The following is a 27,019-nucleotide window of genomic DNA, read 5'->3' on the forward strand; positions in this document are numbered from 1 at the left end:
AGAAAGGTCTTTGTACTGTCCCCGCATATACATATATTGTAATAAGGTCACCCCTAAGCCTTTGATTTTCCAAACTAAATAACTCCAAGTGTAATAACCTGTCTTGGTATTGCAGACCCCCCAGTTCCCTAATAACCTTGGTCGCTCTTCTGTGCACCCGCTCCAGTTCAGCTATGTCTTTCTTATACACCGGAGACCAGAACTGTACACAGTATTCTAAGTGTGGTCACACTAGTGACTTATATAGAGGTAAAATTATGTTCTCCTCATGAGCATCTATGCCTCTTTTAATGCATCCGATTATTTTATTTGCCTTTGCAGCAGCTGCCTGACACTGGCCACTAAATGCGAGTTTGTCGTCCACCCATACACCCAGGTCTTTTTCAGTGACAGTTTTGCCCAGTGTTTTACAATTAAGCACATAATTATACATCTTGTTTGTTCTACCCAAATGCATGACCTTACATTTATCCCCATTAAAGCTCATTTGCCATTTATCAGCCCAAGCTTCTAGTTTACATAAATCCTCCAGTAAAATTGTCCTCCTCTGTATTGATTACCCTGCAGAGTTTAGTGTCATCTGCAAATATTGAAATTCTACTCTCTATGCCCCCAAAAGGTCATTAAGAAATATGTTAAAAAAAGCGGGTCCAATACTGACCACTGTTGTACCCCACTGCTAACCGTGACCCAGTCCGAGTGTGCTCCATTAATAACCACCCTTTGTTTCCTATCCATGAGTCAGCTCTTACCCCACTTACACATATTTTCCCCTATCCCCATTGTTCTCATTTTATGTATCAACCTTGTCATGATCCCAGTGCAAGTTTTTGACCTGCACGTCAGGGGTTAATGTCTTGAGCTCAGTGCAGGCCTTGACCTGCATGCCTGGGGTTAATTATTATGGCCTCTCTTTGGTTCAGGGAGAGCTTTTTATAGCTCTGAGAAACTCCAATCCCTGTCAGTAATACTTTTGCCTTTGGCCGAGTGTTTTGACCCGTGTGCCTGTTCGTTGTCTTATAGCTTGCTTATATGGTTCTGATCCGGTTCTGTCCCCCGTTGTGAGTTTGCCTGTTGATTCTGTACTGTATATCTGCTTCTCTGGTTTCTGACTTCTTGGCTATGTCTTGACTATCCGTTCTGTCTAGCCCTTTGGTAATTGTCGTGCTATCTCGTGCTTTGACCCCGGCCTGATCTGGTGTATGTCCCTGTTTATGCCAATTAGTAACTTTGTTCCGTAGTTACCATTCTAGGAGTTTTCCTGCAGCTCCTAGCTCTCTGGAGTTTAGGCCACGCCCCCAGCAGTCACTTGCTTCAGGTCCTGCGGGTCTGAAGCACGCATTTTCTCTGCTGCTGCCCGCTCCACAGGTATCTCTGAGCACAGTTTGTCTTACTCAGGACACACGCACTGGCTCAGTGAGCAAGTGCAGTGCGGTGTTCCTGACAAACCTTTTGTGTGGCACCATATCAAAAGCTTTTGAAAAGTCCATGTACACCACGTCAACTGCATTCCCTTGGTCCAGTCCGGAACTTACCTCTTTATAAAAGCTTTTCAGATTAGTCTGACAGGAACAGTCCCTTGTAAACCCATGTAGATATTGGGTCATGAGGTTATTTTTCTTCAGATACTCCAGTATAGTATCTCTTAGAAAACCCTCCAGCATTTTACCCACAGTTGAGGTTAAACTTACTGGCCTATAATTTCCAAGTTCAGTTTTTGTCCCCTTTTTTAATATTGGCACCACATTTGCCATACGCCAGTCCTGTGGTACAGACCCTGTTATTATGGAATCTTTAAAGATTAAAAATAATGGTCTATATATGACTGTACTTAATTCCTGCAGTACTCGGGGGTGTATCCCATCCCGGGGATTAGTCAATTTTAGTGATTTTTAGACACCGCCATACTTCCTGCTGGGTTAAACAGGTGACATTTAATGGAGAATTTTTATCTCTGACCATGTTATCCGTCATGGGATTTTCTTGTGTAAATACTGTTGAAAAAAGTCATTTAGCATATTGGCTTTTTCCTCATCCTCATCCACCATTTCGCCCAGACTATTTTTAAGGGGGCCAACACTATCATTTTTTAGTTTCTTACTATTTATGTAGTTAAAGAATATTTTGAGATTATTTTTACTTTCTCTGGCAATGAGTCTCTCTGTCTCAATCTTTGCTATTTTGATTTGCTTTTTACAGAATTTATTTAATGCCTCAACACTACCTACTTGCTTTAATTCTCTCCTATTTCTAGCATGTTTATTCCCATATGGTATATATTGTGCACAGGTCCCAATCAGGATGCTAATAAACGTCTCCAATTTTCTTTGTGTATTTTTATGTCTCAGGATATCGTCCCAGTTAATTGCACCAAGATCATCTCATCCGTTGGAAATTTACTTTCCTGAAGTTTAGTGTCCTTGTAACCCCTCTACTACACATCTTATTAAAGGTTACATGAAAACGTATTATTTTGTGATCGCTATTACCCAAGTGACCCCCAACCCTTATATTTGATATGCAGTCTGGCCTGTTGGTTAATATTAGGTCTATCAGTGCCCCCCCTCTTGTTGGGTCCTGAACCAGTTGTGAAGGGTAATTGTCTCTCATAGTTGTCAAAAACCTATTACCTTTGCTGCAACTGCAGGTTTCTGTTCCCCAATGTACTTCAGGGTAGTTGAAGTCCCCCATAATAATGACTTCTCCTTGAGTCGCAGCTTCATCTATTTGCTTTATGAGGATATTCTCTGTTGCTTCCATTATTTTTTTAGACTTATAACAAACCCCTATCAGTAACTTACTATTTTTCCCCCTCCCCTTATCTCCACACACAGGGACTCTGCATTTTCATTAGATTCATATATATTATCACGCAGGATGGGTTTTAAGGATGATTTTACATATAAACACATGCCTCCCCCTCGCTTATTTGTACAGTCATTTCTCAACCGACTATAGCCCTGTAAATTAACCGCCCAGTCATGGCTCTCGTCCAGCCATGTCTCAGATATCCCCACCATGTCGCAACAAAATTCTAATTCCTCCATTTTGTTGGCAAGGCTTCTGGCATTAGTATACATGAGAGGAAGATGACTAGAACTCTAGTGCCACCTATTGTAAGTAGCAATCCTAAAAGTCAATGTCAACCCTTTAACAAGCCTTGCCACAAGATTTAGGAAAAAAGTCAAACCAGAATCTAAATTTGTAGACACTGTGTTTCAGGGTACTGCCCCTCATCAGTGCAAAGTGTGAGATCTGGTTTGGCTGGCGTCTAACCGGTATCTAAGGGGTAAAATTTCTCCTTGTGGAGAGTGACATGTCAAGTCTGTCATGCCAAGCTGAGGAGACTTGCAATGCTCCTCTGGGAAATTAAATATGCAAATTGTCTCTTCAGAGAGGAAGAGGACTAGAACTCTAGTGCCACCTATTTATGATTACTACTCTCCGCAAGGAGAAACATTACCCCATGGATACCTAGTAAAGACCAAATTCTCAGCAGTCAGGTAAAGGAGTGAGTAAGCAGATTTTCTAGACTAGACCTATGTCACCGTGACTAACACTGTACTTCTGTTAGGGTATCTGCACATGACGTCTTTTTCAGCTGAACTTCGGCTGGAATCCGCCTGAAAAAGCACTGCAAAGCCTCCCCAAAAATGTAAAAATGACATTGCTGTGCACAGGTTCAGTCTTTTGTTACTTCTTTTAACCACGTCAGGGTTCTGACACCGCTTCATGAAAGGCCACCGACTTTTTCCTGAAAATACTTAAGATTTGCCATGTACGTCGGCGTCTTAAAGACGCCATGTGCAAATGCCTCTAGAAAGTTATTATGAAAAATGAGGATGAATGAACTCATGGAGATCAACATCCAACACTGCAGAGACACCATCACATGTTTCTCAACGCAGTGATTCTAGAGCAATGCCCCCATCCCTTATGGGAAATATGCAAAAACATGCAAAACACAAGCCGAGGAGACACCATCACATGTTTCTCAACGCAAGCAATGACTAGCCAGGTCTTTCCCCGGGAAGGAACAACCACGGGAAGGGCAGTCTCCAATGAAGGAAACCACCTATGCCAAAACATGGTATCCATCCACAGACAGCTGTTTCGGGGTATTGCCCCTCATCAGTGTGGAGTAGGAAACCGGCTAGTAGGAGCAATGCCTAGTAAAAGACTGTGAAAAATGAGGATGAGTGACCTCATGGAGATCAACATCCAATACTGCGGAGACATCATCACATGTTTCTCAACGCAGTGATTCTAGAGCAATGCCCCCATCCCTTATGGGAAATATGCAAAAACATGCAAAACACAGACACCATCACATGTTTCTCAACGCAAGCAATGACTAACCAGGTCTTTCCCCAGGAAGGAACAACCACGGGAAGGGCAGTCTCCAATGAAGGAAACCACCTATGCCAAAACATGGTATCCATCCACAGAAAGTTATTAGACTCATACTGAATAGCTATAGTCATATAGTCAGCTGATAGCAGTGTATATGAAAAATGAACATTTGAATGGGGGAAGGTTTCTGTGGGCTTTAATAATAATGCACTCATAAAATGCAACAGAAAGACACTGGATTAATGAGACGCTATGAAAAGAGGTAAATAGCGATAGTACAAATGTAGAAATATGATTATTTTTATTAATTAGTGCTATTTCATATTAAATTAGACCAACCATCTTGCCAGTGACTAGTACATTACCAAATGCCTCTGTGGTAAAAACATTTTCTGGACCTGGATGTCCCACTCCTCCATCTCCTTTGCGTCCCAATTGAACACAAACCTTGTATTCTGTCTTTGGTTCCAAATTTTCAAGTTTCACGATTTTGTAAGTCACAGGAACTGAAAATGAATTATACAATAGTCAATTATAATGTTTTATTTTTCTCTCAATTGTTAATTATTATGTTAACCTTGATGTCATTTCTCCAAACACACTTTTAGGCTAAGTTCACATGATTGTTTAAGAAAAAGCGGATGCTTTTTCAACTTTCTTGTCATATGTATGCCGTCTGTATAGCATTCATTTTTCTTTATCAGCAGTGAATAAAATTGAAAAGAAAATACAGTTTGCTATGTTAAGAATTCCAATGTATCCGTAAAAATTGGATACTGAGCTGTATGGGATCCTATTTTTTTGGCCAAACCATAGACTTGAATAAGCAAGACTTGTCTGAAATACGGAGAACAGTAATCCATGCTGTAACCAAAAGTCTGTGTGATAAAACGCTCATCTGATGGCCAATTTGTCAATTTTTTTTCTACAGACAGCACACGGACTGACAATATGGTCATGTGAACGTAGCCTTCCAAGACAGCCTTCAATAGTGAAGCCAAATAGAACTACAAGTTTAACACAGTAGTTTTATTATTTTTTCACAAATAATGGAAATAAAAGTTTAGAATTATGGCTTTTTGTAGACAAATTGTTTCGCCGTGTATGTTTGATTTATAACTTATTGATTTTTTCCATTGAACATTACTGTTTTAATTCAATTGAATGGTAAAAAAAAAACGCAGTGTAGACGGTGCAGATTTATCCACGCGGTTTTCCTGCGGTTTTGAATCCGCAGAAAGAATTGACATGTCAATTCTTTCTGCGGAATCCGCAGCGGTTTCCTATCTCCACCATTGTGGAGATGGTGAAACCGCAGGGCAAAACCCTTTTGACCTGCGGTTTTATCTGCGGATTTTGCAAAATCCGCAAGGATGAATCCTCGGCGGATTACGCAGCGTCTGCACACAGCCATTATTAAATGTTATTTCACTATGGGCAACCCTTATTATTAGTTGTACATGGGTTAATATAACTTCAGATTCACGTAAGGTCTCTACTTAAGAGAATTTAGTTAATTCATGTTTTGTCTTAATTTTGTATTAATTTGATATAAAACAGCACAATACATTTGGATGAATATCTTCTTACCACTTAAGCTACTCCATCCAGTTGATTTTTTCGTGGGTTTGTATAATACAGTTGTCGTTACAATAGGACCATCTCCACCATAAGAATCAGTGTTAACATGTATATGAAGGTAGTTGGGTCCACTTTTATTGAGCATTGGACCATACTTGGGATATGGGGCCACTGAAAAATGAAAAAAGAAACTTATGAAAAAAAAAAGCTTACATCAGTAGTTTACACGTTTAAATTTATGATAAATGGTATCCTGCTCCTATAAAACAACAGATTGTTAAATAGAATATGAATGTCACTACTGTGCTGTCAGAGATCATGCAGAACTCTGCATTTACAGTCTGAACAGCCATTACAGAATAATTAATAGAAGATGAGCTTTATAGGAGACCACAATTTTCACTGTATTACATTAATATTGCAGTATATAGTAGAAATGATGAGACAATCAGACAATTATATGACGTCAGCATGAGCGCTGTGGGAAATTTTCCCACAGCACTCGCGCTGACGTCAGGAATGTGAAGTGAGTTCATTGGTTGTGAACTCCCAGGACCTGTCTGACGGCACCGCGAGCAGGAGAACTTTCTCACGCTTGTGGTGCTCTCAGACAGGGAATAGGAGTTCACAGGGAGACACTGAGCATACTGTGCTCAGTGTCTGCTGGATGACAGGCTGCATGGTCGCATCATGCAACCATGCAGCCTGCCATCTAGATGATCTAAATGTAGCAGAGCTAGACCCGTCGTGGGACAAATGGATTATAGCAGCATCTCTGCGGAAAGGTGAAGAATATTATTGTTTTTTATTTTTAACTCTTTTGAAGATCACAAGTGCGTCAGTTGAATGGGAAAGGTCTTAAGTATGGTTTAATTAAGATTTATTAAAGGAGTCTGTGTCATTATTTCAATTAAAGGACTTTATTGTGGGTGTCTGTGTTTTCATACAATGTGACTTATTGACGCCTCTCCATTAATAACCTCGGGGCTTGATGCTACCTGACAATACAAAGGTGACATCAACCCTCCCAACTATCACCTCACTTGCCACCACTACAGAGCAAGTGGGAAGAGAGAGGCTGTGCCAGAAGTGGAACATCTTAGAGATGCGCCTTTTCAGGGGTGGCTGAGAGCTGGTGTTTTTAGCCTGGGGGGCAGTATCCATGGCCCCTTCCTAGGCTATTAATATCAGCCTGCAGCTGTCTGCATAGCCTTTGCCTGTTATTAATTATAGGGGGACACTATATAATTTTTTTAAGTGTCCTCCATTTTAATAGCCAGTAAAGGCTAAATATACTGTTGTGAGTTCATATTAATAGCCTGGGAAGCTCCATGGGTATCACCCCCTTCCCAGGCTATAAACATCGGCCCCCAGCCATTGGCTTTCCATCTGCTGGTTACATAAATTACATGGGAGTCCACACCATTTTTTTCAGATAAATAATCTTTTAATAATTACTAATTGTATTTTGTTACAGACATCTGTATAGCTACCTATTCTATTTGTATTTACTGTTTGTAATCCATCTATTCTATACTGTCTGCTCCTGCTGTGATTTTACACTAGGGGGCTGCTGAATTGCCGACTTTTCTTCTATCTATCTATGTAATATATATACATATATATATGTGTGTGTCACTGACATCTATATATCTATGTATTCTATGTGTATATATCTATCCTATCCTATGTATTCTAAACTGTCAGTGTGATTTTACTGTATGTGGCACATGAATTGCTGGCTTTTATTCTATCTATCTATAGAGGTTTGCACACATGTCAGGAGGGATTTTGGTCTTCTCCTCTTTGCAGATCATCTCAAAATCATTAAGATTTTGAGGCTGCCACTTGGCAACTTGGAGCTTCAACTCCCTCCATAAGTTTTCTATGGGATTAAGGTCTGGAGACTGGCTAGGCCACTCTACGACCTTAATGTGCCTCTTTTTGAGCCACTCCTTTGTTGCCTTAGCTGTATGTTTTCGGTCATTGTCTTGTTGGAAGACCCAGCCATGACCCATTTTTAATGTCCTGGCGGAGGGAAGGAGTTTGTTACTCAGGATTTTACGGTACATGGCTCCATCCATTCTCCAATTGATGCAGTGAAGTAGTCCTGTGCCCTTAGCAGAGAAACACCCGCAAAACATAATGTTTCCACCTCCATGCTTGACAGTGGGGACGGTGTTCTTGGGGTCATAGGCAGCATTTCTCTTCCGCCAAACATGGCGAGTTGAGTTAATGCCAACGAGCTCAATTTTTGTCTCATCTGACCACAGCACCTTCTCCCAATCACTCACAGAATCATCCAGGTGTTAACTGGCAAACTTCAGAGGAGCCTGCACATGTACCTTCTTGAGCAAGGGGACCTTGCAGGCACTGCAGAATTTTAAACCTTTACGGTGTAATGTGTTACGAATGGTTTTCTTGTTGACTGTTGTCCCAGCTACCTTGAGATCTTTAACAAATTCCCCGATGTAGTTTTAGGCTGATATTTCACCTTCCTCATAATCAAGGATACCCCACGAGGTGAGATTTTGCATGGTGCCGCCGATCGATGTTGATTGACAGTCATTTTGTATTTCTTCCATTTTCTTACTATTTCACCAACAGTTGTCTCCTTCCCCCCCAGTGTCTTACTTATGGTTTTGTAGCCCATTCCAGCTTTGTGCAGGTCTAGGATCTTGTCCCTGACATCCTTATAAAGCTCTTTGGTCTTGTCCATGTTGTAGAGGTTAGAGTTTGACTGACTAATTGAGTCTGTGGACAGGAGTCTTTTATAAAGGTGACAATGTAAGACAGCTGTCTTTAATGCCGGTAACGAGTTGATTAGGAGCGTCTAACTGGTCTGTAGGAGCCAGATCTCTCAATGGTTAGTAGGGGATCAAATACTTATTCTCACTGCAAAATACAAATACATTTGTATAATTTATACAATGCGATTTTCTGGATTTTGTTTTTGATATTCTATCTCTCAATGTTAAAATTAACCCAGCCTTAAAATTATATACTATTCATGTATTTGTCAGTGGGCAAACTTACAAAATCAGCAAGGGATCACATACTTATTTCCCCCACTGTGTATATATATATATATATATATATATATATATATGTGTGTGTGTGTTTGACGAATATTTCCTTTGAAAACGATGTGTAAATGACAGAGAATTGCTCTATGTTAAAGCTCATGTTAAAATCGCATTGCAATCAGATGTAAATCGGATGGTAGGTGTGAAAAATAGGATTATACTCGCATGACACTCACATGACACTTCCATTAAACTCATATGACTCTCGGGAGGGAGACTCGGACCTATTTTTCAGACATTTAGTGTGACTCCAGCCTAAAGCCTAAAGTTAAAGATGACACATTTCCTTTTAGGCAAAATAAAAATATATGTATGTTTTCATCTTTTACATTTTACAAATTCCAAAAAGGAAAATGGACCAATGCAAAACTTTGGGCATGCTACATGGTTAGTACCTAGCAGCTTCCCCTTTTGCAAGTGTCTCAGCTTGTAAACGCTTTTTGTAGCCAGCCAAGAGTCTTTCAATTCTTCTTCGAGAGATTTTCAACCATTCTTCCTTGGATAATTCCTCCCAGTTTTGTGAGATTCCTGGCTGCATGCACTGCTATTTTGCGGCCTCACCACAAATTTTCAATAATGTTTAGATCAGAGTGGGCCATTGTAAAACCTTCAGCTTGCGCCTTTGAGGCAGTCTTTTGTGGATTTTGACTTACGTTTAGGATCATTATCTGTTTGTAGAAGCCAAGCTCTTTTCAACTTCAGCTATTTTACAGATTATGTTTGTTATGTTTGCTTCATGAATTTGTTGAAATTTCATAGAATCAATTCTTCTCTCTACCCGTGAAATGTTCCCTGTGCCATTGGCTGCATCAAAACCCCAAAGCATGATTTACTCACCCCCATGCTTAGCCCCTTTCCAACCTTAGATGTATAAATACATCCTGGTCGCCTGGTACTTATCAACCTTGGATGTATGGATACGTCCAGGCCATTTTGTGCGCAGACGCTGTGTCAGTTGGCTGATTCTGACAGCTGACAACCGGCAATCAGTGTCATGAGTGGTCCTGGCACCACTCCCAGCACTTTAACCCCTAAATGTTGCAATTGAACTCGATCACATCCTTTCAGGAGCAGGCAGAGGGAAGAATGACATGCCCTTGGATGGGGACCCTGCGGGTCCTGATCATTGCCATGGTGACCTGATGTCATTGGGTCACCATAGCTAGCAAAGTTGCTTGATTATGCTCAGAACATGATGAAGCAAGTTTGACTGACAGTGCATTGCTGACAGCTTGTTTTACATAGAGATGCTTCTCCATCCATATACTATACAAGCAATCAGCCAGCAAAAAATGAAAGTCCAATACTGCGACAAAGTGAAAAAGTTAAAAAAGAGAGAGAAAATTGTAAAAATGTACGTATATATATGTACCCATAAATAAATATAAAAGTACACATAATTGGTATCATCGCGTCCGGAACAACCCTACCTATAAAACAGTAACACTAGTTAACCCCTTTAGTGAACATCGTTAAAAAAATAAGGCAAAAAACAATGCTTTATAATCATACCACCAAACGAAAAGTAGAATAAAACGTGATTAAAAACACAAATATAAATAAACACGGTACCGCTAAAAACGTCATCTTGTCCCACAAGAAAAGCAAGCCATCATACAGTTTCCTCAGAAAAAAAAAAAAAAAATGTTATAGCTCTCAGGATCAGGATAAAGCGAGCAAAAATAATAATTTTTTTTCTACAAAACAGTTTTTATTCTAGAAAAGCGCCAAAGCATAAAAAAATATATTAATGAGGTATCGCTGTAATTGACAAGAAGACTAATGCTGCCTAATCAATTTTACCACATGCTGAACAACATTAAAAAATTCCTGATTTGATGTTTTTTGTTCATTCTTCCTCCCAAAAATCAGAATAGAAAGCAATGAAAAATTGTCATGTGCCTGAAAATGGTACCAATAAAAATGGCAACTCGTCCCGCAAAAAAACAAGCCTTTACATAACTGTGGGCCAAAATATGGAAAAAAGTTAGCTCTCAGAATATGGTGATGCAAAAACTTTTTTTTTTCAAGAAAAAGCGTCTTTTAATGTGTGACAGCAGCCAAAGATAAAAACCCGATATAAATCTAGTATCGCTGTAATCGCCCTGACCCAAAGAATAAAGTCATCTAACTACTTATACCACACGAGGAACGGCGTAAAAAAATAAATAAAAATATTTCTTCACCTGCTGTTGATTTGTTCATTCTGCCTCCCAAAGATTGCAGTAATACTCGGCGCATATCTATCCTGTGCTGAGCGCTTACATCAGGGTTTCCGTGAAAAATCTCTGAAATGCGTGATTCAGATGGAAGCCCCAGCGGAAGATTCCTTATAATGAGGCAGATGTGGACACTGTCTGGCTTATGATCCGGTAATGTCTGTCTTTTTAGGTGTGCATAAAAGTGATGTCGGCCACATTTTTGTGCACTTCTGAAAAGAAGGACAACCATGAACAGAGGCCAGACAGAGCCCAGTGTAACTCTGCTTCCTCATTATTGCGAATAGTTCCCTTGGAGGTTTTATCTGAATCATGTCACTCAGAGATATATATAGAAATCCCAAAGTAAGTGCTCAATATAGAGCGCAGGATAAATGTGATCTCAACATTATGTAAAATGTTCCCAATAAAAGCTTTAATTTAATCCAAGAAAGCAAGACCCCACTCATGTCTGTCATCTGTACTTCCACGTAACTAGTAATACAAAAGGCTCTGGAAAAACAAAATGGCTCCTCACCCTCCAAAAGATATTCAGCAAATTCTGCGTTCCCAAATCCAAATGCCCTCCTCCCTTCTGAGTCCCAGTGTGCTTCAACTACATATAGCATCCACATGTTTGCAATTTCTGTGGTGATGAGAGCCTGCCTAATTTACGGGTGCATGCCTCCAGAAGCATGAGATGGGCACCATAATATACTAGTCGCTACAAGGTACTGGTCACTACAGCGTACTGGTCACTACAATAAAAGTTTGCAATTTTCACTCAGCAACATCCACTCTTGCTTGTTTCTGGAAAACACCCATGGAGTTAAAATAGTCACTACACCTGTAGATAAATTACCAAAGGGGTATAATTTCCAAAATGGGGTCACTTGAGGGAGGGATTTTGCTCTTCTAGCACTTAAGGGCTCTGTATATGGAATCCGCAAACTATTCTAGGAAAATATGCGCTCCAAGAGACAAATAGCGCTCTGTCCTTTCCAAGTCTCTCTGTATGGTTAAGCAGTAATGTACAGCCACATATGGGGTATTGCCACATTCAGTAGAAATTGTGCGACAAATTATGGTGCCATTTTACCCACTTGTGCGAAAATGTAAAATCTTGGGCTAAATTTTGGTGGTAAAAATGTAATTATTTTTTCTTCACTGCACAATGGTATAAAATTCTGTGACACACCCGTGATGTTACCTCAGGGGCTCTCCCAGTGGGTCATGGCACCAGCAAACTAAAACAGTAAATTCTGCCCTATAAAATGGCGCGCCTTCCCTTCTGAGCTTTGCACTGGCGCTCTCAAGAAAAAATGGACCTCAGTTTGTTGTAAAAATTTCTCCTATTACTCCTTAGAATAATTAAAAACTTGAGGCCAAAACAACATTTTATTGGTAAAAATATAATTATTCTTTCTTCACAGCTCAATGGTATAAAATTATGTGAGGCACATGTGGTGTCAATATGATCACTGCACCCATAGATGAATTTGTAAAATGAGTTCACATATGGTGTTTCTATTGTTCTGGCACCTCAAGGGCTCTGCAAATATGACATGGCACCCTGAATCTATTCCAGCAAAACCTGAACTCCAATATGGCGCTTTTTCACTTCTGAGCTTTGCACTGTGCCTCAAAAGTAGTTTTCCCCCACATATGGGGTATCGGCATACTCAGGAGAAATTGCACTACAAATTTCTCCCCTTTCCCTTGTGTAAATAAAAAAAAACTGGTGCTAAAATAACAATTTTGTGGTGAAATTTTTTTTTTTTGTAGCTCAATGTTTAAAACTTCTGTTAATCAATTGTGGGTTCAAGGTGCTCACCACACATGTAAATACATTCCTTGAGGGGTTTAGTTTCCAGAATGGGGTCACTTATGGAGGGTTTCTACTGTTTAGACACATCAGGGGGTCTCAACAGGACATGGAGTCCGCTAATGATTCTAACAAATTTTGCATTCAAAAAGTCAAATGATGCTCCTTCCCTTCCGAGTTCTGCCGTGCGCCCAAACAGTAGTTTTCTCCCACATATGGGGTATCGGCGTACTCAGGAGAAATTGCACAACAAATTGTATGGCGCAATTTCTCCTGTTACCCTTATGAAAATGCAAAATATTTTTGTGGAGAAAATGTGATTTTTTTTTTTTATTTTCACGGCTCAAAGTTATAAACTTCTATGAAGCACCTATGGGTTTAATATGCTCACCATACATCTAGATAAGTTCCCTGAGGGGTCTAGTTTTCAAAATGGTGTTACTTGTGGGGGATTTTCATTATTTAGGCACATCAAACACGACATGATGTTCACTAATTGTTCCTGCAAATTTTGCATTCAAAAAATAAAATGGTGCTCCTCCTCTTCCGAGCTTTGCCGTGTGGTATTGAGGGGTATCGGAATGCTGAGGAGAAACTGCACAACAATTTTCATTTTTTTCCTCACATTTCAAAAATTCCTGTGAAACACCTGAAGGGTTAATAAACTTCTTGAGTGTGGTTTTCAGCATCTTGAGGGATGCAGTTTTTAGAATAACTTTTGGTTACTTTCTGTCATATAAACTCTTCAAAGTCACTTCAAATGTAATGTGGTCCCTAAAAAATGGTTTTGTAAAGTTTGTTGGAAAAATTAGAAATCGCTGGTCAACTTTTAACCCTTATAACTTCCTAAGCTATCTCAGAATCAGTGGGATCCATTGAAGCATTCCAGATTTATTACCTCATAAAGTGACAATCAGAATTGTAAAAATTGGCCTGGTCATTAACATGCAAACCACCTTGGAGGCTAAAGGGGTTAATGGTGGGCAAAATGTTCTTTTCCTGAAATTCTGTGACCTTTTTTCTACACACATACCTTTGATTATAGTGTCAAAAGTGTTCTATTTTAACTTCATCAGTCCATAGGGCTGAAAATCCATCAAGCTTGTTTAGATGTTCTTTTGCATACTTCTGATGCTGAATTTTATGGTGAGAATACTGGAGAGGTTTTCATCTGATGACTCTGCCATATTTGTGAAAGTGTATCTGAACAGTAGAACAATCTACCACAACTCCAGAGTCTGCTAAATCTTTCTGAAGGTCTATTGCAGTCAAGCGGGAGTTCTGATCGGTCTGTCTAGCAATCCTACAAGCAGCTCTCACTGAAATTTGCTTGGTCTATCAGACCTTATCTTTGCCTTAACTGTTCCTGTTGACTCCCATTTCTTAATTACATTTCGAATTAAGGAAAGGGCAACTTGAAAACGCTTTGCTATCTTTTTATAGCCTTCTCCTGCTTTGTGGACATTCACCATTTTCATTATCAGAGTGGTAAGCAGCTTCTTAAAAGAACCCATGTTAAGGAGAGCCTTAAGATCAAATACTTCATTAACCTCAAGACATAAGAGATTGAGAGGAACTACCCACAAAGTGTATTATTTCACCTTACATGAGCTTTTTCAGATCAAAGTGTGACACTAAAGATGGCTGCCATTTCCTGTTTCACCACACACCATGTGGACAATGTGGTGGTATACAAGATGACGCCTACCCTGATGACTTCATGGATCCACCCACAACAACGCCCACTTTGATGACCTTATGGACTAACCCAGCCTGATGACCTCATGGTTCCGACCACGGACTAGCTCACTGCCCAACCCACTAACCAATGGAATACATCCGATCACTCCCATTTTAGAGCTAACCAAGCCCCCTTACAGGGGATATATAAACCCATGTTTGCATTAATACAGCTCTCTTTCTCTCTTCCACTTGGACCTGTGCCATAGATTGATCAAGAGAGGTTACATCCGACTAGGTCTCTGGTGTGATTTCTTTAGTGCGCACTGATCAATATCCATTGGGCCAGGAGCAGGCAACTAGTGAACATTTCTTATTGTTCAACCTAACACCCATGACTGCTGTTTTTAGGCACAAGTTGAGAGGAGGATGGAAAATTTGCGTCACCACGCCTTTCCTAGCAAAAATAGTGACCAAGCCATAACCCTATCAGGCTAATTAAGGTCTTAAACCTTGGTCAAGGTTATCTAAGCAGACATATCTCCAGTAGTGCCCATTGCCCAAACTTTTGCATTGGCGCATTTTTGTAATTTTTAAAACATTAAAAAATGACAATATAATGACAATATATATATTTTTTCCTAAAATGCAATGAAATGTGTCATCTTTAACTTTAGGCTTTTTAGAGATAATTTCATCTTCAGCTTGCTTAACTGTTCACAATAGCAGTAACTTTGACCAGGGGTGCCTAAACTTTTACATGCCACTGTATTTGGTATTGCCACATCCATAAAATGTATCAAAATATAAAAGTAATAAATAGACACGGTAAATCATATAACTAATTAAAATGCCAGAATTGAGGTTTTTCTGTCACCACACTTTCATTAAAAAATGCATGAAAAAACTGTTAACCTCCCAAAATGGTATCAAACTGTGAGCTCAGAGTGCAAAAAAACAAACCCTGACACAGCTCTATTGATGGAAAAATAAAAACATGGATTTCAGAAAATATAAACACAAACAAGAATTTTTTTTTATACAAACTTCTGAAATTTTTTTCACCACTTCAGTAAAAAAAAACCAAAAAACCTATGTATCTTTGGTATAACCGTACTTGTATTGACCTGGCGAATCATGCTTCCAAGTCATTCTTACCATACAATGAACACTGTAAAAACAAAACTCATTTCATTGCAATTGGACATTTTTTCATGTTTTTCAGTGCATTGTATTTCCAAATGGGTTTTGTCATTCAAAAATACATCTCACAAAAAAGCTATAATACAGTTATATTGATGAGAAAAATGTAAAAGTTTTGCTTCTTGGTTGGTAAAATGGATGGGAAAAATGCAAACATAAAAATTAAAATTGCCTGCGGAGGCAAGGGGTTAAATATCTGTAGTTTAATTATTCAAAGAAAAAACTAAGCATGCTATGTTGTTGTATAGATAGACTATTGGCCAAAAAAATATGTTCTTCAGGTGGGCCATATGTCCACCAGTCCGACATTGCTTATAGTTACCATGGTGTCAGCTTGTATTGTGATGAGCATGTACACAACTTTCTAATCACTGCAATCATTCACTCAAGAAAAAGATCTCCCCTTTGCTAGAAGCATTGAGATAAGATGTCTTGGTAGTCATTTTTGATTTCTGCAAACTTCCACAGATCCAAGTGACATGAGCTAAGAATGACAAGTGGACTAAATGTCCTGGCAGGATTTTAAGTCTCTAGGTAGACAGAACTGAGGACTAGGGATCCATTGGTTTCCTGCTCCACCATTATATTCAGCTGTATCAGTGTTCTTAGGAGAAAGGTACAGCTCAAGTAGGGGCAAATCACTAATCGCCTGGGATAGAGGAAGAGCTCCCCAAATTTGGGACAGTCCTACTATATCCAGGACAGTTGGGAGGTAGCCATTATAAAGGAATGGCTGCATGGGGTACAAGATGATTTTTTACTAGCACCACACATATCCAGGCATCCTAGGGAATTACAGAGGTTGTCCACTTTCAGGAAAGTGAACCTCAAACTGTGTAAAATACCCATAATAACAAACTCAAGAGGTACTTACCGTACTCTCCTTGAGTCTAGCACCAGTTTCCTGCCATACTACAGTCCATTTGTTTTAGGTTCAGCAGTGACATCAAGTCAACAGTGTGCGTCACCTCTCTAGCCAGTTAATGAGCTCAGCAGATGTGCCAAAACTGACTGCACTCGAGCAGTGAACTCAGTGACTGGTTACAGCAGTGACGTACACTGTTAATGTGATGTCACTGCTGAAGCCAAAATACAGGAACCAGAGCAGTGGCGAGTAACAGACGCTGGCCATAGGAGAATGAGAATTTGTTATTTTAGGTATTTCACCCAGTTTGGGGTTAACATACCTTAACATTGGACAATCGCTAAAATGTCACAGTCCCTGCCTTTAGAAATTTTGTAACTGAATGAGTATCTGTCTTTGTGCTCACAAACTTTAGTTTTATGCCACACCTGGCTTTCTATATTTGGTATATATTGCCGAAAAGGTGCTTAAAATTAACCAGTGAATTGTCCACTGATAAATTATCATCAGGAACATCAGTGTATGGCTTTATATAGCACAATAATAAGTGACTTCAGTTTGTGACCATTATTGTGCTCTGTACCACTTCTCGGGAGGATTCCACTTCTCGGGAGGATACCACTTCTCGGGAGGATTCCACTTCTCTGGAGGATACCATTTCTTGAGAGGATACCACTTTTCGGGAGGACACCACTTATTGGGAGGATTCCACTTCTTGGGAGGATACCACTTCTTGGGAGACTTCCACTTCTCAGGAGGATACCACTTCTTGGGAGAATTCCACTTCTCAGGAGGATACCACTTCTTGGGAGGATTCCACTTCTTGGGAGGATTTCTTAGTTGTTAAAATGCAGAAATTGGCAACATGCCTCACATCTCTACCTGGGCTTTATTGCTACAGGATGCGTAGAACTTGCTGCCCTGTAAGCATGTGAGGATATTTTATTTCAGGGACATTTGTGGGAGTCCAGATCCTTGCATAACAGGATACAGGGTTGAGTGACGAAAACTGCATTGTGTAGAAGATTGTCTGGTCCACAGTCAACTGGGAAGTAATATGAAAATAGTTGCAACCTCAATGTTTATGCCTAGAGTCACTATAAATTGGAGCGCCTGACAGGAGGAAGATGATGCAAGATCTCAAAAAAAAATTTTCAGTAATACATAACAGCTTTTTTTTCGACATTAAATCCTGTGACTTCATTATTAGTGTTATGTGTTTTTTTAAGAAGTTTCAGAAGCAGTACTGCTTTTTGAACAGTTTCTGTGTCACTGGCAGAATCATCTCACAATACACAGTAGCTGAACTTGCTGTATATTATATATTTTACGAGCTGTTGTAAAAAAAAATAATAGGTCCTTATTTTTTTTATTTTTTTTTTTAAATCTAAGAACAAACTATAAGCAGAGAGCTGTCTTATAGTAATTTTCAGATACGTAATTTTCAGATTCTAATACAAGCCTATAAATGAATTCTGTAAAACACAATGTAACAGTACTTTGATCTAGCAAATTTCCATCTCTCTCATCACATCTCTGTCTCTCTTGCCACAAACAACAACTAGCACAAATGGTGTAGACCAGAGTAGAGCTTAGCCACTATATATATTTCATTGAGTAGTGATCGGCCTTATACAGCTTTAGGAACCATCACTTTTTTTTTCCAGTACCTAGCTGCAATCTCACAGATGTGGCATAAAGATTTTCGTATTGGTTATAGAGTGATTGCATTTTAAAGTGAGACCATAAAATAAAGCACATTAAAGAGTTATTCTCATAATCATTCATCACTGCTTCCCAGCCTCCTGACTTACTGCTTGCCTGGGGGGTGTACTCATGAATGATCGATAGTTTAGACCATCGGCACACTCTAATGCTATAATCGATATCATCCAAACAGGGGGCATAATGTGGTAGTATTTTAATATATCATAACCATTTGTCTATAAGTGGCCATAAAATGATGATAGTGATAGTGGACACTGTGCTTAGATATATACCCTATGAGAGACTAGGAGTCAAAGTCCAGAGAGTTTATAAAATATGACAAAAAGTTGATTACAAAAATTCTGGCGAATAATGTATAATATAATAGTCAATAGTGGTGTACAAGGTATCAGTATCCTACAGATCCACAATATGGTAATGGTATGGTAACGAGTAAAGGCAAAGAAAAAGAAAAAATGGATGTATATTTAACAAGACATATGGTATCTACAATAAAGAGACTTGCATAGATACAGTAAGTAAAAAAGAAGTCAGAGACAATCAAAAAGTCTTAAATCTTTAACCACTATTTAAGGTAAACCATACAATCATAGTTCTATCCCCCAGATATTATATATGCACTAGTGAAACAAATTTACAATATGCATGGCTAGAAGATTGCATGTGGCAAAAGGCCAGTTTTATGCAATGAAAGTACATGAAAAAGCAGAAGTTAGATAGGGAAAAAAATACACCGTAGAGAGCCATCTTACCCATGATGCTCTGTGTGGAAATGCACAAAGACTAGCAGCCCCAACGCGCGTTTCATATGGGCTTCCTCGGGGGGCTGTCCACATTGTGGATATGTAGCATACTGATACCTTGTGCCATCACTATTGACTGTTTTTTTAATTTTTTTGTAATAAACTTTTGTCATATTTTATAAACTTCTCTGGACTTCGACTCCTAGTCCCTCATATGTTATATACACTTTATTGCTGCTCACAGAAGCAGCTTTTTACCTCTGAACCATCAGAAGAGGGCAGGGACACTGAAGTTGGATTGATCCAGCAATCTGGCAAGCTTCAGAGAAGCACTTGCAAGCCTTTTAGCAAAGAGTTTGTGAGTGCTGTGCTCCTTTGCCTAACTTAAAGGTTGGAAGCAGGACTTTTTTTTACTATTTGTCAAAAAACTAACAAGCAGGTAGTTGCTGACAGAGGCAACCACCGGTTTTGCCTATTGTACCCAGCCACAGCACAGAGCCATCAAGACAGCTCCTGCCAGCGATTCTGCTGTTCCCTGTCAACAGAGCAGCTCTTCTTCTCCGGGGCTGCTCTGTCAATGGGGCGTGACTACTGATGTCATGCTGATTGACAGCCAGCTGTCCCAGTTTGGCAGCGGGGACGAACTGTCAATCAGCCTGATGTCAGCAGTCCCTACCTGTCAATAGAGCAGATCGGAAAAGATGTCACTGCTCTGTCGACATGACATCAGCAGAAGCAGCTGAATTGCCTGGAGAAGTGGTTTATGATTGCACTGTGCCTGCGAAGAATGGTGCCAAGCAGAACAGGCAGGTAGTTAGCACTTACCTGCCTGTTAGTGTTTAGACACACTTTTTTTCTTTACAAAGTCCCACATATCCTCTTTAAGCAACAAGCAGTATGCTATAAAATTTATAAAATTAATTAATTTAATAAGCTTTAAATTGCAAAAGTTGCTTGTTTTTAAAATTCCTTTACAATTTTACCCTTTTCTGATGATGATGCAACCCATTTAACGACCAATTAGGGAACTGTATTTGAGCATATACAGTAGAATACAACATAAAATTAAAACTGATGCTAAATTACATTTTGGCATGTTTGAATGTTTCTTACTTTTTACATAGATGTGCACATGTTGGTCATCCGTCCCTGCTGAAGTTGTCACACTGTAGATCCACCAACCTGAAAACCTAGGTACAGTCCTTCCTACTGAAAATTGGGCAACTGTCAGCTGATCGATTTCTTTGGTTGACACAGCCTATAGAAGATGTAAATGTTAGTTATTGCAATGTTTGATTTTAATACCTGGAATACAAAAAAATGCATAGGGGAACAGTTTTTGGACAAAATAGGATGGCTTTATACAAAGCTTTTTTTATATGATGTGTTTTTTGGCAGTTTTTTTTCCTTACATTTTTTGGGGGGGAAATTGCCCCAATCACATGTTAGCCATAACTCAATAAGGAGTTATTACAAGTTGCATTTTTTCACACTTTGGGGCTGATTCAATAAAACTGAGCACAGTAGTCTTAATGAAGGGATCACTCAAATATGATGCGCCAAATTCATGAAGAGGTACTTGCCACTTAATGAATGCGGTGTTTCTAATTAGTGGCGTGCATGTTGCAGAAATGCTCTTGAGTCAGTGATTGGAGTAACATTTCTAGCATTGGTGCTACGCCAGATGACCTGGCCTCCACAGTCACCAGACCTGAACCCAATCGAGATGGTTTGGTGTGAGCTGGACCACAGAGTGAAGGCAAAAGGGCCAACAAGTGCTAAGCATCTCTGGGAACTCCTTCAAGACTGTTGGAAGGCCATTTCTGGTGACTACCTCTTGAGGCTCATCAAGAGAATGCCAAGAGTGTGCAAAGCAGTAATCAAAGCAAAAGGTGGCTACTTTGAAGAACCTACAGTAGAATATAAGACATATTTTCAGTTGTTTCACACTTTTTTGTTAATTATATAATTCCACATGTGTTAATTCATAGTTTTGATGCCTTCAGAGTGAATACAATTTTCATAGTCATGAAAATAACTCTTTGAATGAGAAGTCCAAACTTTTGGTCTGTACTGTATGCCAATACATTTTTTGCAAAAAACGTATCAACCAAATATCCTGTTTTGTTATCATCTTTTAGCACTTGCTGTTTACTGTTACTTTCTAACAACAGAGTATTTTTATACATTTGTTATACTGTGTTTTTCTGTGTTTTCAGTCTTTTGGTGGTTTGAACACTGTCCTACAGACTTGTTCACGGTGTGCATGGCTCATGTGTTTATATTCATATGTCAATAAACTTTTGTCAAAGTGAAATATCAAAAAGTTTCAATCAATGTAGCTTTATTTCATAAAAGAACACACCAAAATAAGTTAAAAACCACAGTGTCAAAAACGCATTAAAAGCCAGTGTTAATAAAACGCAATGAAAAACTTGTCACAGTTCCACTCCTCAAGGTGTCTGGGATGCAGTTACTGATAGTTCGGCCGTCCAATCTGGTACAGGGGCATGCTGAAGCTGTCAGTACTTTGATTGACAGGATGACATCCAGTCTGTTTCAGGGGCGTGCTGAGCTGTTAGTGTGTTTATTGACAGCTCGACTATCCAATCTGTGGCTGGGAGGCGACGGCTGTCTCAGGTGTTCACTATCTCAGGCAATGGCCATGCCTACTTAACTGAACAGCTTCTCCCAGACATACATTCATCTTGTGAGGTTTGTTCCTTGAGTTTTAGATACTTTATCTGTTGCCTGACCTTTAACTTTGTTCTGACCAACTGCCTGTTTAACCCCTTTAGCTCTGATCCGTTATCCTTTCAGTACTCTGACCTCGGAACGTTACCTGAATACGCTTTTGTCTCTTCCTTCTGTTTATGACGTACCATCCCGGCTTCTGACCTTGGACTCCCTGACCACTCTGACTCATGGTTTAGCCTTGAGAAGTGACTAGCATCACACAAGTAACCTAATTTAAATAATACTTGCAGAAATGGTGCTGAAATGCTGTGGTGTGAAAAACTCAGCAAAAGCTCATCATGGGAATGTAGCCTTAAACTGAAAAAGTCCACAAACATTTTTCACAACTCTGGGCTGAAAAATTTTGTGACTTTTCAAAGCATTTTATACCAATTTCCTGGTGTAAATAATGGGATGAAACGGGCCTCTTGAATATGGTTCTTGAATCATTGGCCTTTTATTTGTTTTACACACTGCATACTTTTGTTATACTTCTTTTTTTCATTTCCCAATGACTTGAAAGTACATGTTAAAAATATGTGAACTAAAACAAAATTAAAGGGAATCTGTCACCTCATTTTTGGCCTATGAGATGCGGCCACAGCCATCAGGGGCTTATCTACAGTGTTCTGTAATGCTATAGATAAGTTCCCAATGTAAACTGAAAGATAGAAAATCGAGTTAGATTATCCTCACCGGGGGAGTGCGGTCCGCTGCGGTGGGTGTCGCGGTCCGGCGCCTCCCATCTTCTAGCGATGACGTCATCCTTCTTACTTCTGCCGCGGCTCCTACGCAGGCGTACTTTATCTGTCCTGGTGAAGGCAGCGTAAAGTACTGCAGTGCGCAGGCGCGGGACCTCTCTGACCTTTCCAGGTGCCTGCGCACTGCAGTACTTTACTCTGCCCTCAACAGGACAGATAAAGTATGCCTGCACAGGAGCCGTGGCAGAAGTAAGAAGGAGGACGTCATCGCTAGAAGATGGGAGGCGCCGAACCGGACCACGACACCCATCGGACTGGACCGCGCCCCCCAGGTGAGTATAATCTAACTCGTTTTTCTTATCTTTCAGGTTACATCAGGGGCTTATCTACAGCATTATAGAATGCTGTAGATAAGCCCCTGATGGCTGTGGCCGCATCTCATAGGCCAAAAATGAGATGACAGATTCCCTTTAAGTCAACAGTTTAAAATTTGAGGCGGTCTAATGTGTCACATACAGTATACACCAAATTTATACCAAGTTCAGACTGGTGATTTTCATTTGTGTCTGTGAGGTTGTAAGGAGACCCACAGTTCGGGCATTGTGATCTGTTGACCATCAAATACACGACGCCAATCTGAACCCGTCATAATACTATACTTACAGGATTTTCTGCTCCCAAAATGCACCTTCCACACTCCACAAAGGGATATATTGTAGAAGATTTTCAAATTTTGTTAAATTTTTATGGTACGAATACTAGATTTTAGCAAAATGGAAAATTTAATAAACAAATATATACATTAAATTCATTTAAGTGTATGCAAGGTGTACATAAGGTGGGAATAGTTTTTGCAACAAATATATATTTTCATTATAAACGCATTTCATTTCTACAAAGACTATTTCAAAAATGAATTATTCTTTCCTCCATAGTAATAGGCTATATGGGGCCTCAGTAGTTAGCAGTGTTATCATTCACCATTGGGGTATTGGGCTTGAATTTGACAATGGGTCATAACTGCCTGGTGTTTTTATATTTTCCCCAAGTTTGTATTAATTTTGTCTCACACTCCAGAAAATATAGTTGTCCTGGTGAACAACTGTCTGAGATAACAAAATTATATTGTAAGCTCTTTTGGGGACAGTGACTGATAGTTTTCTGTGTAAAGTACTGCACTGCTTGTTGGCACAATATAAAGAATTGGAAATAAAATAAAATATTGGGCCTGTTCTTTGAAATCCCCTCTTTCCAACACAAAGTGGTAACATTTTGGGCAGTAGGGTGGCTCAGTAGTTAGCCCTGTTGCTTTGTAGCTATGGGGTCCCCCTGGTTGAAATCCCACCAAGGACAAAATCCGTTAAGAGTTTGTATGTTCTCCCCGTGTTTGTGTGGGTTTCTTCTGGATGTTTTGGTTTACTCACACTTCAAAGACATAGTGATAGGGAATTTAGATTGTGAGCCCCAATGGGACAAAGATGCTGATGTCTGTAAGGTACTGTGGAATATGATGGTATGTGCCAAGGAGCTACAGCCTTTATTTCTTCAGAGCTGAATATTTATGAGCTGCAGCCAAAAAGCGCCCTCTGACTTGCTCCAACATGCATGTGTTACAACAATGTCACATCACCGACGGGAACAGCAGGTTAGTATCCACTGTTTTTATTTTAATTGGGGTCCTGAATTGAATAAGCATGAGTGGTCCACTAATGATACACATTGTCAATAAAAATACCTGAAACATGGTGCCATCTTCTTTGAAAAGAAGAACCTCCTGAGCGGTTGGTTTTGGATAGCCACTGACCCTGCAGGTTGGTTCGAATTTAATTCCTGAATTTAATTCCAGAGTGGTTTCCATTTCTTGTATCTGAGGTGGGATGTATGGTTTACCTGCAATGTAAGAATCACGTATCAATTCAGATCTCTAAAAATCCATGAAAACAAGCTTATGTCAATTAGCTGCTATTAAAACGTAGGACATGTACATGTAAGTAAGACTACTAAACATTATATCAAAGACACATTTTTACAGCTGTTTTGCTATGCTGGGAAATATATTTGTTGAAGTAGTGGTTACATTAGGCCATGTGCTCTGGTCCTATGCACCATCCTGGGTTCTGCCAGCTTGGCTTCTAACCCTGTGTTTAGAACAGAAAGGCATTTTTTGTGTCAGCTTGTGATCGGAGCAGACAGTGAACAAGGCCAGCTAAAATAGCTACAGTAAGGCAGCCCACTTCTCAATGTATAAGCCAAAAAGGGTGATGGCTTAAGGGAACAATGACTGCACGTGCGAGTCATAACTCAAGTCGTTCTTTATGAACCTGCTAGAGATAGCCACGTACAGTGCTCAAGTTCTCAGGAGCTTCCTATCATTCAGATCTCCAGCTACCATTTAAATGCTGGAATTAGTCATTAAATATTAAAATGAGAAATGAGATGACCCCCTTCACAAACTACTCTCATCATGTGCATATACAATAGTGTTCATAATAATAGCAATCTAATATGACTAACCAGATTAATCACTGTTTATGGTATAAATTATATCATCACATGTCAAACAATTTACCACTTGGTGCAGTAGATTCTAAGAAAACCACTCAACATTCATGATCCGCAGGTTTTTGAGTCTGTGTATTAGAATAATTAATTGAAAATGGATGTGTTCAAAATAATAGCAGTGTGGAGTTCAATTAGTGAGATCAATTATTCTGTGAAGAAACCGGTGTGAATCAGGTGGCCCTTATTTAAGGGTGAAGCCAGGACAAGTTGTACATGCATTTCTCCTTGAAAGCCTGAGAAATATGGGTCGTTCGAGACACTGTTCAGAAGTACAGCGTACTCTGAAAATAAAGTTGATTGGAGAGGGTAAAACTTATAAAGAAGTGCAGACAATGATAGGCTGTTCAGCTAAAATGATCTCCAATGCTTTAATATGGAAAGCCAAACCAGAGAGACGTGGAAGAAAACGGAAGACTGCTATTCGAATGGATAGAAGAATAGCCAGAAGGGCAAAGGATCAGCCAATGATCAGCTCCAGGATGATCAAAGACTCCGGTTACCTGTAAGTACTGTGACAGACGCCTGTGTGAAGATAATCTCTTAATATGAAGTCCCCGCCAAGTCCCACTGTTAGAAAAAAACACATGTCCTGAAGCGGACACAATTTGCCAAAAAGAACATTAACTGGCCTAAAGAGAAATGGAGAAACATTTTGTGGACCGATGAAAGTAAAATTGTTCTTTTCAGGTCCAAGGGCCACAGACAGTTCATCAGACGACCCCTAAACTGCATTCAAGCCATAGTAAACTTTGAAGACAGTGAAGCATGGTGGTGCAAGCATCAAGATATAGGCATTAGTGATGAGCGAGTATACTGATTACTCGGGTTTTCCAGAGCATGCTCGGGTGTCCTCCGAGTATTTTGGCGTGCTCGGAGATTTACCGTATATACTTGTGTATAAGCCGACCCGTGTATAAGCCGACCCCCCTAATTTTGCCACAAAAAACTGGGAAAACATATTGACTCGTGAATAAGCCGAGGGTGGAATCCATAGACTATGCCCCCATATGCTTCTCCATAGTTTATGCCCCCATATGCTGTCCCATAGAATATGCCCCCATATGCTGCAAAAAAAAAAAAAAGCCATACTCACCTCTCCTGGGTCCATCGCCGCTGTCTGCCGCTTCTTGTGTCAGTGACTGTTCAGCCAGCAGAGGGGTGGCGCACACTAACCACGTCACCGCGCCCCCTGCTGCCTAAACGTCACTGACACAGGATGCAACAGAGACAGCGGTGAGCAGCGATGGACAGGGGGACAGGTGAATATCGCTATACTCACCCATCCTGCCACGCTTCTCCACTGTCTCCCTTCCTGTCTTCAGCGGTCATGTGGTACAGCTCATTACACTCATGAATATGCGCATATGAGCGGTACCACGTGACCACTGAAGACAGGAAGGGAGATAGTGGTGAAGCGAGCAAGGCTACAGAGACCGCAGCAGGACTGGTAAGTATGATCTCTGACACCCCCCGCTCCCCCGACGACCCCCAGGTATATGACCTGTGTATAAGCCGAGAGGGGGACTTTCAGCCTCAAAAAATGGGCTGAAAATCTCGGCTTATACACGAGTATATACAGTAGCTGCAGCTACATGATTTGTGACTGCTAGACAGTCTGAATACATGTGGGGATTGCCTGTTTGTTAAGGAATTCCCAAATGTATTCAGCCTGTCTAGCAGCCGCAAATATTGCAGCTGAGGCGACGAAAACTAAATCTCCGAGCATGCCAAAATACTCGGAGGCCACCCAAGCATGCT

The 27,019-nt window shown here is 40.0% G+C and overlaps 1 protein-coding gene across 3 annotated transcripts in view; it reads right to left on the reverse strand.

The window, feature by feature from the left end:
• Positions 1–27,019, reverse strand: part of TEK (TEK receptor tyrosine kinase) — a 197,850-nt gene that overhangs the window by 39,719 nt on the left and 131,112 nt on the right. For all 3 annotated transcript variants that reach the window (XM_073543677.1, XM_073543675.1, XM_073543678.1), the window contains 4 exons: positions 24,435–24,589; positions 20,376–20,520; positions 5,944–6,105; positions 4,719–4,859 (listed from right to left, as the gene is read on the reverse strand). In XM_073543677.1, coding sequence (XP_073399778.1) covers positions 4,719–4,859; positions 5,944–6,105; positions 20,376–20,520; positions 24,435–24,589 — 603 coding nt within the window. The remainder of the gene's footprint in view (positions 1–4,718; positions 4,860–5,943; positions 6,106–20,375; positions 20,521–24,434; positions 24,590–27,019) is intronic.

Source organism: Dendrobates tinctorius, unplaced genomic scaffold (genome assembly GCF_039654945.1).
Source record: "Dendrobates tinctorius isolate UK_male_01 unplaced genomic scaffold, ASM3965494v1 ptg000134l, whole genome shotgun sequence".
NCBI classification, from domain to species: Eukaryota; Metazoa; Chordata; class Amphibia; order Anura; family Dendrobatidae; genus Dendrobates; species Dendrobates tinctorius.